The sequence below is a fragment of the Amblyraja radiata genome, chromosome 11, assembly GCF_010909765.2.
Source record: "Amblyraja radiata isolate CabotCenter1 chromosome 11, sAmbRad1.1.pri, whole genome shotgun sequence".
In the NCBI taxonomy this organism is placed as follows: Eukaryota; Metazoa; Chordata; class Chondrichthyes; order Rajiformes; family Rajidae; genus Amblyraja; species Amblyraja radiata.
In genome coordinates this window covers 49727251-49745002 of record NC_045966.1, presented here as the reverse complement: position 1 = coordinate 49745002, position 17752 = coordinate 49727251, and the positions used below count along the sequence as shown (strand labels likewise).

Sequence of the window (17752 nt, the reverse complement as noted above, 5' to 3'; positions counted from 1 at the left end):
ATAAGTATTTCAGCCTTGAACTCTAAGACTACTAGCTGAGAAATGTTTGCTGTGTGACTTGGTGCTTTACCTTTACCCGAACAGAGCTTCGGAGAACAACAAACTATCGGCGGCTGTGGGAACCTTTTCTACATGAGATCCTCCATCATTTCTTTCATCAGATGTGCGGTCCCAAAGACATGCGCGTTTGTAGGGTAGTTGGTCTCTGTAAACAAAAATAAAACCCTTAATGTGCACAGAGTGGATGAGAAAATGGGATAACATCGAACCAGTGAGAATGAGTGATCCATGGTCAGCGTGGATTCAGTGGGCCGAAGGGACTGTTTCTATGCTATATCTCTAAACTAATGTACTCAAATAATGCTGGACTAACTCAGTGGGACCAGCAGCATCTCTGGAGAAAAGGAATGGGTGACATTTTGGGTCGAAATCCTTTTTTAGACTGTCAGGGGAGAGGGAGACATAGAGATATGGAAGGGTAAGGTGTGAAAATGACAGATCAAAGGGGATGGATGAGCAAGGAAAATGTAGAATAGTTAATTTTTAGTCGAGGGGAAGGTGACCACGAGGCATACAATCAGTAAAATTTAATCAGGTGGACAGTGAGATTTGACGGGGAACTAGGATGGGGGAGGGATGGAGAGAGAGGTAAAGCACTTGAAATCAATAATTCTGGGTTTTAAGTTGTCCGTGAAATATAGAGGTGCTGTTCCTCCAATCTCTGTTGAGAAGGTCAGTATGAGAATGGGAGGGGGAGTTAAAGTGTTTAGCAACCAGGAGATCAGGTAGGCTTAGGCAGAGTGTGCTGAGGTGTTTAGCAAAACAATCGCCGAGCCTGTGCTTGCACTCGCCGATATATAGGAGTCCACACTTGGGACAGCGGATACAGTAGATGAGGTTGGAGGAGGTGCAAGTGAACCACTGCCTCAAAAATGTACTCAAATAATCCATTAACACGTTTCAGAAGCTTTTCGGCCATATCAACGCCATTGTGCCATGTTGTGGCAAATATAATTCATCCTTCCCTTCTTTTTCAGTTCAGCTTCAGCTACAAGCCGTGAGTCGAGGAGTGGTGACTATTCAAGGGATTGAGGCCAGGCACTACCTAGCAATGAGTGAAAAGGGACAGCTTTATGGTTCGGTAAGTAAAGACCTGAGCATTTCACCGAAACATCATTGTTGTATTTACATTGCACACTGTATCTATATCCAGGGATACAGGCACTCCCCGACTTCCATCAGGGATATGTTCAGTGAACCCTTACGTAAGTCAGATTTTATTTAAGTTGGAATCACTATCCCCATCAGCTGCACAAAATATTTCACTGAGTGTATTAAATGACTCAGCTGTGTCATGATGGGATTCAAACTCACATCTCTAGATGAATAGCGTAAGCCTCTGCATGCCTCACCAGTCTAGTGATGTTCACTTGCAAAACACTTGATTAACGGGTGGTTTAGATTAGAACATGGAACACAGAACAGCTCAGGAACAGACCCTTCAGCTCAGAATGTCTGTGCTGAGTCGAATATCAAATTCAACTAATCCGCTCTGTCTGGATGTGATCCATATCCCTCCATTTCTGGCATCTTCATGTGTCTACCTACAAGCATCTTAAACACCGCTATTGTGTCTGGTCCACCATCCCTGGTTTAAAGCCCTGTACCACTGTACGAGCTAATTCAAGAGTTCTCCCGAGTTTGCCCTGATTCGAACTCGGAGATTTTACGGTAATGGCCGCTTGTAGACTCTCTTGGACATTTTTCAACATGTTGAAAAATCTTCACGAGTCTTCCCGAGCTTACCGCGTTTCCCGAGTACCTGCCGTTAGCGTCACGAGCCACTAAGAGACGTCCCCGAGCTCCGACGTACCCGCTACGTACATTCTACGTGCTTCCACGAGTTTGATTTTTTTTAAACTCTGGAGAGCTCTTGAATGAACTGGTACAGTGGGACAGCGCTTTTAATCAGATTCTCCAGCAGCTTTCAAAAGACAATTGAAGATACTTTTAAAGGGGATTAATTTACAGGTTTACAGTGGCTTCTCCAGTTGAGTCTCTATCTCATAGCTCCAGTGATCTGATCTCTAGGACTGAATGTGTGGAGTTTGCAGGATCTCGCTGTGGGTCACTCTGGATAAACTTCTCTTTGATGATTGGAACTAATGTGTAGGTAGGTGGTAGAATCTGGGGGAGCTGAGGGGAATGTGAAGAGAGTTAAAAATGGGATTTGTATATGATGGTGCTCCATAGACAGTGTGGACTTGGTGGGCTGAAGGGCCTGTTAGAACTTAAAATAATACAGCACTGGAAGAGGCCCTTCAGCCCACAATGTTTATGCCATACCTGGTGCCTAGTTAAACTGATCTCACCTGCCTGTACATGGTCCATATCCCTCCATTCCCGGTACTTCCACGTGCCTATCTAAAAGCCTCTAAAACGCCATTATCGTATCTGCCTTCACCACCACTACTCTCTGTAAAAACTTGCCCACACATCTCCATTTAACTTTCCCCCTCTCACCTTCTCCCTCTAGTGTTGGACATTTCCACCCTGGGAAAATGATTTTATGTTCTAAGTTTCCCAACTTCTATACTCAATACCCTGACTGATGAAGGCCAATTTCCCAAAAGCTTTCTTGACCACCCTATCTCCACATGCTGTGCTGTGCTGTGTGATTCTCTGACTCTTTAAGGGGAAATTGCTGGAGCATGAAATGGTTTGAGAGCTGACGTAGAGATAATGGGTTAAATAACCATTTTCTGTTCTGTGAGATCGTGCCATTCTTGCAGTATCATAATTATCTGTGGTAGATTGATAAAATGTTCAGCAGGTTAATGCTTTGTGCATGGACTTTTCTTTAAAATAAACAATAAGAGAGATTTAACCACCAAAGGCCAGCAGGAGACATGTACAAAACATTCAATTCTGAAACCTCTTCCCAACACATTCAGCTCCAATATTAACAACGGAAGTACAGACAAAACTCTATTCTTCGAACCCTAGCCCCTCATTATTGCCTTCCCAGCTAAGGGGGGAAAGTGGGTCCTTTTTATTAACTGTATCTATGCCCTCTATTTATAATCTAATAAACCAGAAATAAATCTCCCCTCAGCGTCCTCTATTCCAAAGAAAGCAAGCCGAGTGATACATAATTTTCATCACAAATACTTCCTGGATTTTATTCCAGATCACATCTGATGATTCCTAAGAGTCATCAATTTGAAAGGGAAGGGTTGTAAGAAAAGACCCCCTAAAACCCCCTAGCCCAGTGGCTAATATTCTCTGCACCAGGATCGTGCGTCACGGTAGTGCAGCGGTAGAGTTGCAGCCTTATAGCACTAGCGACCCGGGTTCGACACTGACTACGGGTGCTGTCTGTACAGATTATGTACGTTCACACCGTGACCTTATGGGTTTTCCCCGGGTGCTCCAGATTCCTTCCACACTCCAATGACGTACAGGTTGGTAGGTTAATTAGTTTTGGTAAAAATTGTAAATTGTCCCTAGTGTGTAGGATAGTGCTAGTGTGCAGGAATCGCTGGTCGGTGCGGACTTGGTGGGCCAAAGCACCTGTTTTGGTGCCGTATCTTTAAACTAAATTAAGCTAATCAGGAGCTCAGGATTTCATGCCTCACTCTGCGACCTTGAACTAAAAATCTAAGTTCAGTTTAAGAGTAAATTAAATTTCTTACTCAAAGTCGTATTATTGCCGGGTTAACCTCCTGGTACAGATTGTATTGGCTGCTTTCTAAGCTGTACCCATTCCTGACTGCTCCGACTTGTTTTTACATCTGCTTGTGCTTCTAATGCAGACAGAGCACTGCCCTATCAGAGGTACTGATCGTCAGAGGAAGAATTAAAGTTTCATCTGCTGACATATATGATCTCCTGCCGCTTTTTTAACAAGAAGTTGGGGAGCTTACTCAGTTACCCTGGCCCATATCACTGGCTCGGCCTACTGCACCAAAGAGCCATTTGTCTATTTACTTCACTGTTGTTTCTGAGACTGTGCACTTAGCAAACAGCCCACCATGCCTTTTGCATTAAAGCAGTGACTAGATTTAAAAAAGAACTATTAAGCACCTTGACTACCTGAGATTTTGAAATGTAATTCTTCCTTTGTATTTTCTATTTTAGCAGAGTAGAAATAGAGCCATGTCCTGTGCTCTAAAAGGATTCTTTGATCACAAAGAGCTCTGTATAATAACTCGTGTATCCATAACAACTTCCTTCCCACTCCCCCTCCTCTCCTGCCTTCCTTCCTTGCTACTCTTTCTCATGCTCTTTCCTGTCGAACCATAAATCACATCCCACAGCTTGAAGAGATAAGTATAGGGGAAGTAACATCTTAGTAAATTACTGTTATAAGACAAAGGAAACAACACTCACCTGCACACACTGAGCTCAGGACAGCTTCTCTTCCCCGAAGCAAAATAAACTGGAAAAGCAACTGCGAGAAAAGGTATTCTTCAAGTTAATGCCATGCAATATCAGGTCATTATTCTGCTTGGCAGCAAACAAGCTGACTTTAACAATATATATTTTTAAATTGATATCAAAGTTTGTTCTCAGTTGGAGTGTGCTTCTTCATTTTTTATGTTAAAATAAAGGCTTTGACACTAATCCATTCACCAAAATGTCCTTCTTGAGAGTATGAACTATTAAAGTTCCTGAAGAACTGGAAAGGGTGCAGAGAGGATTTACGAGGATGTTGCCAGAACCCGAGGGCCTGTGCCATAGGGAGAGGTTGAGCAGGCTAGGACTCTATTCCTTGGGGCACAGAAGGATGAGGGCTGATCTATTAGAGGCTTACAAAATTATTTGAGGTAGACGCACAGAATTTCTTGCCCAGAGTAGGAGAATCGAGAACCAGAGGACATACATTTAAGATGAGGGGGAAAAGATTTAATACAAACCTGAGGGGTAACGTTTTCACACAAAGGCTGGTGGGTATATGGAACAAGCTGCCGAAGGAGGTAGTTGAGGCAGGTACTATTGCAACGTTTAAGAAACGATTAGACAGATACATGGATAAGACAGGTTTAAAGGGGTATGGGCCAAATGCAGGCAGGTGAGACTACTGTAGATGGGACATGTTGGTTAGTGTGGGCATATTGGCCGGAAGGGCCTGTTTACGTGCTGTATCACTCTTTGATTCTTTAACTCACCACCCTTGATATTCCATTGAAGATACAAATGAGCCCAGTTGCCACAGGAGATCATAGAATCTCATGCCATTTTTGGTTGGCACTCACTTCATAAGCTCATAAGTTCACAAGGAAGAGGAGCAGAATTAGGCCATTCGGCCCATCGAGTCTACTCCATGGGGTATCGCAAGGCTCAATGCTGGGACCGCAGCTATTTACAATATACATCAATGATTTAGATGAAGGGATTCAAAGTAACATCAGGAAATTTGCAGATGACACAAAGCTGGGTGGCAGTGTGAACTGTGAGGAGGATGCTATGAGAATGCAGGGTGACTTGGACAGGTAAGGTCAGTGGGAAGATGCATGGCAGATGCAGTTTAATGTGGATAAATGTGAGGTTATCCACTTTGGAAGCAAAAACAGGAAGGCAGGTTATTATCTAAATGGTGTCAAGTTGGGAAAAGGGGAAGTACAACGGGATCTGGGGATCCTTGTTCATCATTCAATGAAAGTACAGGTATAACAGGCAGTGAAGAAAGCGAATGGCATGTTGGCCTTCATAACAAGAGGAGTTGAGTATAGCAGCAAAGAGGTCATTCTGCAGTTGTACAGGGCCCTAGTGAGACCACACCTGGAGTATTGTGTGCAGTTTTGGTCCCCTAGTTTGAGGAAGGACATTCTTGCTATTGAGGGAGTGCAGCATAGGTTCACGAGGTTAATTCCCGGGATGGCGGGTCTGTCATATGCTGAGAGAATGGAGCGGCTGGGCTTGTATACTCTGGAATTTAGAAGGATGAGAGGGTATCTTATTGAAACATATTAAGGGTTTGGACACGCTAGAGGCAGGAAACATGATGAGGTACAGGAGCATTAGCTGCAAAACCAGCAGGATGCTCCTCAGCTTCTTCCCGCAGGCTATAAGACTGATAAATGGACTTTGCCCCCCTGCCAAAGTATCGCGCACCAACCACCAACCTGGACACACTGCAGCAGAGCCACTGTCGTGCCGCTGCCGATCGGAACGCCTGTTGATGTTTAGTAGAGAGTAGAGTGTTTAATTTGTTCATGATGTATGTATTTTTATTTCTATTTATTTTTTACTGCACACTGAATGGACACTGGTTGAGCAACGTTTTTTTGTTTCCTCTGGGTATGTGAGTACTCAGGAAAATGACAATAAAGATACACTACTACTACTACTACTACTACTACTACTACTACTACTACATGTTCCCGACGTTGGGGGAGTCCAGAACTAGAGGCCACAGTTTAAGAATAAGGGGTAAGCCATTTAGAACGGAGATGAAGAAACACTTTTTCACACAAAGAGTTGTGAGTCTGTGGAATTCTCTGCCTCAGAGGGCGGTGGAGACCGGTTCTCTGGATACTTTCAAGAGAGAGCTAGATAGGGTTCTTAAAGATAGCGGAGTCAGGGGATATGGGGAGAAGGCAGCAACGGGGTACTGATTGGGGTTGATCAGCCATGATCACATTGAATGGTGGTGATGGCTCGAAGGGCCGAATGGCCTACTCCTGCACCTATTGTCTATTGTCTATTGCCTATCATTCAATCATGGCTGATCTATCTTTCCCTCTCAACATCATTCTCCTGCTTTCTTCCCATAACCTTTGACACCCTTACTAATCAAGAATCTATCTATCTCTGCTAAAAAAACACTCAATGACTCGGCCTCCACTACCGTTTGTGGCAGGCTATCTTCAGTCAATTTTTCCAGAGACCAGTCTGAACCTGTTCCCAGAAAATTGGGCATCTACTGACTTGTGGTAACAATGTCAATAATTGACAAATAGGGCTCAATTGAGGTTGGTTGAGAGATCGGGAATACATTCTTAGCTTATTCAGCCATTCAGCAGTCTGATAAGAACAGCGTAAAAGCTGTTGCTGAATCTGGTGGTAGGTGCTTTCAAGCTTTGGAACTTATGCTTGACAATTTTCCAAAATCTGGAAACAAGCAAAGAAACCTCAAAGAAGGAGTGTGGGTGGTACAAGGAGAGGAGGAGGAAAAGGGCGGGAGACAGAGAGAGCAGAGTTTAGGATGAGGTAGCCATATTTTCTCATCCAAGTTTAACACCTCATTAAAAAATTACAATTACCAGCAGACTTTTTTAAGTTGGAATTGTAAAAATACCTTCATTACATTGGAATATAATGTAAAATACAATGTTAAAGAAGTTGATCATTGTATTATCATAATTTGGACATGAAGTGATTTACAGACTACAAATAATCATGTGATTCGTGATTAAATAGTAAATTTATTGCAGTTTTAATCACATGATTAAACAATAGTAAGATATTATTTTTGAATAATGCAAAAAGCAAATGCCTTGATTTAGGAGTGGGAAATAAGGAACGGACTGATGAGGATGAAGTGGAGTGGCTATGCTGAGAAATTGAATTAACATTTTTCGGAAATGCCCAGTTTCCAAACTATAAAATGAAAAGCCTCCCAAAGCATTTTAAGCAAATGTTTCCAATTTTTAAAACTTCTTTTAAATAGCACTGTTTTAATCAACAAAGTGCTGAAGGGACTTGTATGTGTCGGAAGGAACTGAAGATGCTGGTTTAAACCGAAGACAGGCACAAAAAGCTGGAGTAACTCAGCGGGTCAGATACCATCTCTGGAGAAAAGGAATAGGTGACATTCCGACCCTTCTTCAGACCTGACCCAACCTTAAACATCACCTATTCCTTTTCTCCAGAGGTGCTGTCTGACCCACTGAATGACTCCAGCTTTTTAATGTCTATCTTCTGCTGAAGGAACAGCAGGTCAGGCAACATCTGAGGAGGGATATGGACTGATGACATTTCAGGTCGGGACCCTTATTCAGACTGATGGCGTAGAGGGGAGAAAGCTGGTAAAGAGAGATGAAGGGAAGAGGGAGTTGATGGGAGTGTGCAGTTGAGAAGTGACTGGGCAATGGGTGGAGACTGTAACAGGCGAAATGGAGACAAAAGGGTGCTCGATGAAGGATGACTGAAATGTAATGCCGGAGAGAGGGACACTGGGTGGAAGTAGATAAGGGGACAAAGTGGAAGGAGAGAGGGGATTAAAAGAAAGATAGGGGATGTGGAATAGGGCGGGGTGAGACGTCAGCAGAAGGAGGCGGGGAATGGAACAGAGTAGAAACATAGAACATAGAAACATAGAAAACGGGTGCAGGAGTAGGCCATTTGCCCCCTCGAGCCAGAACCGCTATTCAATATGATCATGGCTGATCATCCAAACCCCGTTCCCGTTTTCCCCCGTGACGGGATAGTGGGAGTAAGTTTTGTGCATGGGGAGGGGTGGGGAGAAAATGGATGCGAAAAGGGGGTGGGGGGGGAGGGAGTGATGACCTGAAATTGGAGAATTCAAAGTTCCTGCCGTTGAGGCTATGTAGTCTGGCGAAGCAAAAGATGAGGTACTGCTCTTCCAAATGTTCTTCTGCGCATTGTTTAAATGCTGAGCGATTTACATCTGGGAAGTTTCTCTTTGTTTATACTCTATACACAGCACTGAGGCATGTCGGGGCTGGTGAAATAGATTGTTTCCCTGTGTGACCATAAGCATTGCCAGAGATTATTTTTGCTGGATAAAGATGACATATTGACATGTTACAGAGACGGGACAGGTAGTTGGAATTAAAGTGCAATTTGACCCTGATTTCTGTGTAAAGAGGAACAGACGAAAGGGACTGAATGGAGTATACTAGTTGCGAATAGAGCAGTGCAGTTTGAAGACGCACTATTCTGCCCCAGCAATGTAATTAATCCTGTGTTCATATATTCTTAATGATTGCATTAATCAACACATGAAATTCCATAATCAGTAGCCAAAATAGATGAGCTAGCTCTTGCATTAATTATATAAGGCACTGGGCAGTTTTCTCTTACTCATATCACACAGTGGAATTAGTACATTATGAAGATCAGCTTTAATCAGTGAATAATATTCTTGTCTCTATATCATAAGGTTGTGGACTCCAAAATGGCATTTCCTGAGGAAGTTATATTATCAGTGGTCTCGGCCATCAGATGAAACCTTAAACCAAGGATTTGTTTGCCTATTCATAAAGATGAAAAAGACCTCTTGGGACCAGTCGAAGGACTTTTCTCTGAAGCCACGGCCAATATTCTTCCTCCCCTTGCATTAACTAGTTGTATGCCACACTCCCTGTTTATTGGGCCTTGCATTGTGCGAATTGCCTGCCAAAATGGTCCATTGGGGATGCGCTTCAGAAGAAGTAAATCACTTGCTATGAAACGCATTGGAAGGTCTTGTGATCATGAGGAGACGAGATGTTATTGCTAAAACCCAAGGTCCCAAGAGCAATCACTCCTACATCAATCTAGTAATCCACTTCCTGCACTAAGTCCTTCACTTATTCCAGGGCATAGCAATTCCTGGCTGACATTTGATGTTCTCCTTTCCTTGCCTTGAGGGTGCTGATTCACACATTCTGCAGCTGCACGTAGCCTACTTATTATCTCTTTGCAGTGATTGTTGGCTGGGTCTTTTATGGTGGGTGGGGACAATGCAACCTGACTGTCAGTGGCCTCAGCTAATATTCACGCAGGCTCAGACTCAAACAGATGACATTCAGCTGCCGAACCCCTGGGTGGTTCCCTCACCCTTCCTTAGCCAGCAGGCAAACAGCACCTCCAACCCCAGTCCTGACAGTCTGCTGGAGAGGGAGGGAGGGTGGACTCCAGACCGGCTGACCCCGGATGAACCAGAACTGCAACACTGCAGCGGTTCAAGAAGGCAAGCGCATCAGGCCCTTTCACAAGGTCAATTAGGGATGGGCTGGTACTACTGGACTTGCCAGCAACACCCACATCCGCAGAAGAATAAAGGAATCATTGAGGATGGCGATTAACATGAAAGGTTAAGACACGGCACGTTGCTTTGACTGGGCTCATGTTACCTTAGACATAGAAGATTAAGGAGCAATTTAATTGAGGTGTTAGGGATGATTGAAGGAATTGTTGATGTAGATAGAGGGAATCTTTTAACTTTAGTGCAGGGGGGTGCAGTACAAGAGCCATAAAATTAGGCCCAGGCCACAAGCATGTTCTCCTTCACTGAAAGGGTGGTGAAGATCTGAATTCACTGCCCACATCAATAGAGAATTCAAACCCAAAATTAAATGAGTTTTATTACAGTAGGATACAAAGAGAAATGGCAGCATCTCTGGAGAAAAGGGATAGGTAACGTTTTGGGTTGGGAGCCTTAAATCTGAAGATTGAGTGCAGAGTTTTCCTTTTGCTCCAGATTCCAGCATCTGCAGTCTCTTGTGTCTCAAGCTGGGAACCTCCTTCTCCAAGACTTTGCCTATAAGCCACCAGGGGGAGTGTGTTTCATTTCAATTGTTTTTATTCCTTCTATTTTATACACAGCCATCTCCAACTGAAGAATGTTTCTTCCTGGAAACCCTGGAGGAGAACAATTATAATACCTACAAGTCCAAGGAGTACGTGGAAAGGAACTGGTACGTTGCCTTTCGGAAGAATGGGAATGCCAAGCCTGGACCTAAAACGGGGCCTAGACAGAAAGCAATCCTGTTTCTTCCCATGCAAGTGATAAGTGGTTAAAAGTAAAACACGACACAGAGGCGTTTCTGAAAGGACTGGAGTAGGAGCCTGATTGGATTAGGTAATCATTGGTCAACGTCTTCAGAGTGATCACCACTGGCAATAAAATGGGATCTGAAGAATATTTACCCCCTAATTTCTGCCCATGTTTTATTCCTGATAACACTGACTTTCCCTAGAACCATGGAGGTTGTAGGGTCAGCATGCACCTTCTGACTTGTCCACCCCAGAGTGTGAGCCTTGGTAGTGATCAGCATTCAAAGGCTCCAGCCTCAAACCAATCTTGGGCCAACTGGGTAATGCTTAACACAGGCATTTAACAGCAGCTCCATGGAGACTGGAATCGTGGATGCAAGTTTGGGATCACTACTTTTTTACACTCACGACCATACCATAGAAGGATTATTTGAATCTTTCCCAACTAAGCCTGGCAGACCAGAGCAGAAACCAGGCACCTCCAACATTATGCAGCTTATTAACAAATCAAGTGCATATCTTCTCAACTACGGAATGATGTGGAATGGGGGACGTTGCCACTAGAGACTGATGTTGAGGGACTGGGCAGTAACAAAGACATTCCATAACTGACATTTAAGGACAAATTCTCTGAGTTTTCAGCTGTAGTGAAGTAACTGACCTCGCTATAAGATCGCTTACACTCACAGTAATTAATTTGTAAAGAGAGACACAAAAAACTGGAGTAACTCAGCGGGCCAAGCAACATTTCTGGAGAGAAGACTTTGAGTTTGATAAAGGGTCTCAACCCGAAACGTCACCAATTCCTTCTCTCAAGAGATGCTGCTGTGTTACTCCAGCTTTTTGTGTCTATCTTCGGTTTAAATCAGCATCTGTTCCTTCCTACACAATTAATTTGTAAATCCAGGTAACTTCAGAACAATCCCTGGGATGTTGTATTATGGATTGGAAGAACACAGGCTGACTTTAAACACCGTTATCTGTATGTTAAATAAGTACTGTACTGTTCCTAGATCTTCAATCATTACACTCATGTGAGCTTACTTTAAGGATTCAGATTTAAAAAACTCACCTCGTATATGAATTTTAAAATATTGCTCATCAGTCATTTTATTTCAGAAATCATGTACTTTAAACAGCCAATCTGAAAAATGACAGATTAATGCCACAAATTCTGCACACTATATTCTCTGTATCTTGTAAACATGCATTTATTCATTAATATTTGGATGAAGTCATTAAAGAAACAGTGTAAATCCAAATGTAGTGGTTTCCTTTATATATTCATGTACCATATTATAAAATGATTTATGATAACAGTGTCACTTTACTGTGAAGACAGTGTCATGAGAGATTATGTAACAGTCCTGTATTTTCTGTTTATTAGCAATGCGGAAATCAATTTATATTATTCAAAGTAGCATCTGTGGAGAAAGAGCATAAAACATGGAAAGATACAACACAGAAGTAGGCCTTTGCCCACAATGTCTGTGCTGAACGTGATGCAAGGTGACCTAATCTCATTTGCCTGAACAAGATCCATATCCCTCCAACCCCATCATAGCAACGTGCCTATCTAAAAACTTCTTAAAAACCACTATGGTATATGCCTCCACCACCACTCCTTGCAGCACATCACAGACACCTTCCCCTAATTGTGTAAAGAAAATTTGCCGCATACATCTCTTTGAAACTTTGCCTCTGTCACCTTAAAGAGTTAGGTGAATTTAATAATTTAACCATTTAGGTTAATAATCCTGCATCACGTGGAAACTAATTTTCAAATTATTAAGCAAGATTATTGACCTGTAATGTTAGGTGTGTTTATCTCTCCACAGATGCTGACTGCTCTCCTGGGTATTTCCAGACCTTTTTGTTTTTATTTTACTTGAGTTATAACCAGTGACCTGCTTCCACCATGCTCTGTGGTTTACTGCGCAACATTTACTTCTCCCACAGCACATGTGATTCCAGTGTCCAAACTGGGAAAACTGAGAATGAACCGGAGCGTAGCTTGGGGCAAAGGGTAGAAACAAGGAACTGCAGATGCTGGTTTTACAAAAATTCACAAATTGCTGGAGGAACTCAGCAAGTCAGGCAATATCTCGGAAGAACATGAATAGGGGACGTTTTGGGTCAGGACCTTTCTTCAAACTCGAAACATTTTGTTTTTCTCTGTTTCTCTTTCTATTCCCATTATTATTCTTTTACTTTCTGTCTCTTTGTCAGAGTCAAAAAATGGTTGCTTGATGCCCAATCCTTGGGAGTGGAATGTAAACTCCAAACTGACACTTCAGTGCGATATAGGTTCATATGACATAGCAGCAGAATTAGGTCATTCGGCCCATCAAGTCTGCTCCACCATTCTATCATAGCCAATCTATTTTTCCCTCTCAACCCCATTCTCCTGCCTTCTCACCAGAACCTTTGGTGCCCTTACTAGTCAAGAATTTATCAATGTCTGCTTTAAAAATACCCAATGATGGCCTCCACCGCCATCTGTGGCAATGAATTCCATAGATTTACCAACCTCTGAGTACAGAGTCATTCTAAAAGTACGTCCTTTTACTCCGAGGCTCTGGCCTCTGGTCCAAGACTCTCCCACAATGAGGGAACAATCTGAAATGTTGTCTTTCAATTATGGCTAAAATTGCAATGCTTTCTCCTGCACTCACCCTCAAACAAATGAAGTGCCATTTACTTAGATTAAAACTGGCATGCTGCTGGGTCTGCACCACAATATAATAATCTGACCCCCACCCATCTCTACAAAAAGAAAAAATCAGGTAATTTAATTTTTTTTAACCAAGAAAAAAAAATTCTTGAAAATGTATGTTTTAATAAAATCGTGTTGTTCTAATCAGAAGTTGCAAGGGAACCTGCTGATGGAAAATAAAGTTCTCATAACGAACTTGTTACACATCCCATGATGATCGATGGTTTCTTTTTATAAACCATCCCGCCTCCGTGCATCTTCTTTCTCCTTACGCAAGTCTTTTGCCGCTTAAAATCAGTCACAAAATAGTCATTTTCCGATGACCTATTAACAAATAAAAAATCAGTAGAAACGAGGAACTGCAGATGCTGGTTAACACGCAAAAGGACACAAAGAGCTGGAGTAACTCAACTGGTCAGACAGCATCTCTGGAGAACAGGGATAGGTGCCTTTATTGGGTCAATGCCTGAAATTTGTGTTCTCCAGAGATGCTGCCTGACTAAACAAAAAAAATGCTCCAGTTGTGGTGAGATCTCTGATCATTATGCAATGTTAGCTCTAACCTCTATTCAAAATGGGCACTGCTATTTGTAATCACTTACATTGTTTTTCATGTTTGGTACATGGCAGTTTGTGATCGTGAAAGCTACCCCACGTAGGTAGTTTTTGAAGGCGTGATTTGTAAGTTTGCAGTTGACACTGAAGTGGGTGGTATCGGAGATAGCAAAGATAGTTATCAAAAATTACAGCAGTATCTTGACAAGTTGGGCCAGTGGGCTGTGGAATGTTTAATTAAGTTTAATGCAGATAAATGCAAGGTGTATTATTTTGTGAAGCCAAAGGGATCTACGAGTGCAGGTACATTGTTCTTTGAAAACGACATCACAGGCAGATAGGGTGGTCAAGAAGGTTTTCAGCACATTGGCCTTCATCAGTCAGGGTACAAAGTATAGAAGTTGGGATGTTATGTTACAATTTTACAAGACATTGGTGAGGCCGCAGTCGAAGTATTGTGTTCAGTTGTGGCCACCATGTTCTAGGAATGGCATTGTGAAGCTGGTAAGAGTGCAGAGAAGATTTACAAGAATGTTGCCGTGACTTGAGGGCCTGAGCTCAAGGGAGAGGCTGGACAGGCTAGGTCTTTATTCCTTGGAGCGCACGAGGATGAGGGGGTGATCATGTACAATACAATACAATACAATTCAATTCAATTTATTGTCATTTGGACCCCTTGAGGTCCAAACGAAATGTCGTTTCTGCAGCCATACATTACAAAACAAAAAGAACCGAGACACAAAACACTTTACACAAACATCCATCACATCGCTGTGATGGAAGGCAAAAAAAAATTATCTCTCCACTGCACCCTCCCCCCCGATGTCAGAGTCAGAGTCAAAGTCAAAGCCCCCGGCTGGCGATGGCGATTGTCCCGCGGCCATTAAAGCCACGCTGGGTGATGCAAGGTTGCGCACCGGGTCTTGTAGTTAGAGCCCCCGGCGTGCGCTCCGCAGCTGGAACCCCAGGTCGTTCCTGTCGGAGGCCGCTCCACGTTGCAGCCCCAACGACAACGGAGACCCGACAAAGAAAAGGTCGGGTCTCCCGTGCAGGGGAAAGATTTTAAAGTTACCCCCCCCCCCCCCCCCGCCCCCCCCCCCCCCCCCCCCCCACACACATACCCCAACAAAAACAAAAAACAAAAACTACATAAAAACGAGACAAAAAATAATAAAACACAGACGGACTGCAGAGGCCGCTGCTGACGAGAGTCGCACCGCCCACGGAGGTGTATAAGATGAAGACGGTGTAGAGGTGTATAAGATGAAGACGGGAATACATAGAGTGAATGCGCAGATTCTTTTACCCAGAGTAGAGTACCCAGAGTTCAGGGAATCAATAAGCAGAGGACATAGGTTTAAGATGAGAGGAGAAAGATTTAAAACAACCTGAAGGGCAACCTTTTCACACAGAGAGTGATGGTTTTCTGAAACTAGCTGCCAGAGGAAGTAGTTAAGACAGGTACTATAACAACACGTAAAGGACATTTGCCCAGTTACATGAGTAGGAAAGGTTTAGAGGGATTTGAACCAAACGTGGGCAGGTGGGACTAGTGTAGATGGGGCATGTTAGGCAATGTAGGCAAGTTGGGTTGAAGGGTCTAATTCCATGCTGTATGACTCTATGACTCTGTGGGAGGTTTTCCTACATTACATAACTCTTCCACTTACATTCAGGTCTAAAGAATATACAGATGCCCCCCGATTTACGATGTTTCGACTTACGATATTTCGACTTTACGCTCGGCAACAGCAGCGAGCTGCAGTTCACGTCTGGTCACGTGATCGCATTGTATTAAATGCATTTTCGTCTTGCGATGTTTTTGATTTACGATGTGTTTATCGAAACGCAACCCCATCATAGGTCGAGGAGCAGCTGTACCCCAGTACACCATGATGCAAGTGTTAGTATCAACATCACTGTTTCTCAAAAGCCTTTATCTGTCATAGAACCATGAAAATAAAAAGCTGAAAAGGGATTGCTTGTCAGTGAGATGCTTTTGAAGTGTAGTTACCTCTGGAATGTAGGTAAGATGACAGCCAATATGAGCACAACAACTTCCAAGGTGATAATAATCAACACCAAGGGTAATTCTACTGCTAAGCACAGAAAAGAAAGAGAGGGTTGGGGGACATTACATGAAATTGGACAATTCAAGGTTCATTCCGTTGGATTGTAAGCTACTCAAGGAAAATATGAGGTACTGTTCCTCCAGCTTGCATGTGATCTCACACTGGCAGCGGAAGAGGCTCAGGATAGAAAGGTTGGAATGGAAAGGGAAGTTGAAATGGTGAGCAACCGGGATATCCAGCAGGCCTTGGCGAACCGATCACAAATGTTCATCGAAATGGTTGACTATTCTACATGACATAGTCTGCTGGGTAGCTTACAACCCAACCTGATGAACATTGGTCTCCAGGTTCAAGTAATACCCTCCTGCTCCCTTCTCTTTCTTGTGTCACTTATTTCTCCCACTATCTCCTACCCCCCCCAGCCACTCTGCTCCTATCACCACCTTTGTACACTTACTTTACTTTAGAGATAAAGAGGGGGACAATTTACAATGTTTTACCAAAGCCAATTAGCCGACAAACCTGTACGTGTTTGAAGTGTGGGAGGAAAACGGAGCACCCGGAGAAAAGCCATGGATTTACAGGGAGAATGTACAGTACAAATTCCATACATGCAACAACTGTAGTCAGGATTGAACCCAGGTCTCTGGTGCTGTAAGGCAGCAACTCTATTGCTGCGCCACTGTGCTACCCTATGCTGCGCCACAGTGCCGTCGTCCCATCCCCATCCCCGCGTCCCTCAATTCCCTTTTATCATCCCCCCTGGCTTTACATTTTACTTCTGTCCTTATCTGACACCTTTTCCTCGTTTCCTTTCCATCTGCACCCGTTGAACTTATTCCACCCATTCAAGCTCCTCTCACCTGCATCCACTCATCGTTAGCTTGCCTTTGTCCTGCACCGCGCCCCACCTCTCTTTTCCGCCTTTCCCCCTCCACTACTTTCAGTCTAAAGAAGTGTTCCAACCTGACCCATCGCCTATTCAGAGCCCGCTCCTATTCCCGGCCAGCTCAGTTCCTCCAGCACTTTGTGCTTTGCTCAAGATTCCTGCATCTGCAGTTACTTTTGTCTCGATAATTCTACCGCACTTCTTCGAAGTAATGACATTGGATTGTTTAGGACTATCCATAGCAGAGAACTGTTTTTCAGTTTATCCTCTCATCCAAATGTAGTGCTCCTTTGCTGCTGGAATGGTACAGCAGTCAAGAGTTTTGAGTGCTGCCATCTGGGCCACAGCCAACACTGGGAAAAGCACTTGATTTTAAGACCACATTATTAACTAGCCAACTCTCAGCAACTGGGACAGGCTGTTTATTCGATAATGGGTCGTCAGAAAGTGACTGCTGTGTGTCTGATTTAAGGTAGTGTAATTTAAGATGAGGGAGCATAGAAGAGAATCCCAAATCCCAAATTATACAAATTAAGTTGAAAGAAAGGTCACTGACCTGTTACTGGACCACTGTTTCCTTCTTCACTGATGCTGCTCGAGTCTTTTTGTGTGTCTGGTTTCATTCTTTAATGTACATTAAGCAACTTGTATTAATCACAGAGTCACAGCATGGTCACAGTGTAGATGAAGGTCTTTCTGTGCCTAGATGGTCCCGAATCCCTATACAAACAACCTGGCTTCACTACCAATGAATTGGTTCACTACCAATTCTCTTCCTTTGACCCTGCACAT

General features: G+C 43.3%; 1 protein-coding gene across 6 annotated transcripts in view; it reads left to right on the top strand.

The window, feature by feature from the left end:
- Window positions 1-11990, top strand: part of fgf1 (fibroblast growth factor 1) — a 110605-nt gene extending 98615 nt beyond the window's left edge. For all 6 annotated transcript variants that reach the window (XM_033029900.1, XM_033029901.1, XM_033029899.1 and 3 more), the window contains exons 3-4: window positions 1038-1141; window positions 10558-11990. In XM_033029900.1, coding sequence (XP_032885791.1) covers window positions 1038-1141; window positions 10558-10752 — 299 coding nt within the window. In that variant the 3' untranslated portion in view covers window positions 10753-11990. The remainder of the gene's footprint in view (window positions 1-1037; window positions 1142-10557) is intronic.
- The last annotated feature ends 5762 nt before the right edge of the window (window positions 11991-17752 follow it).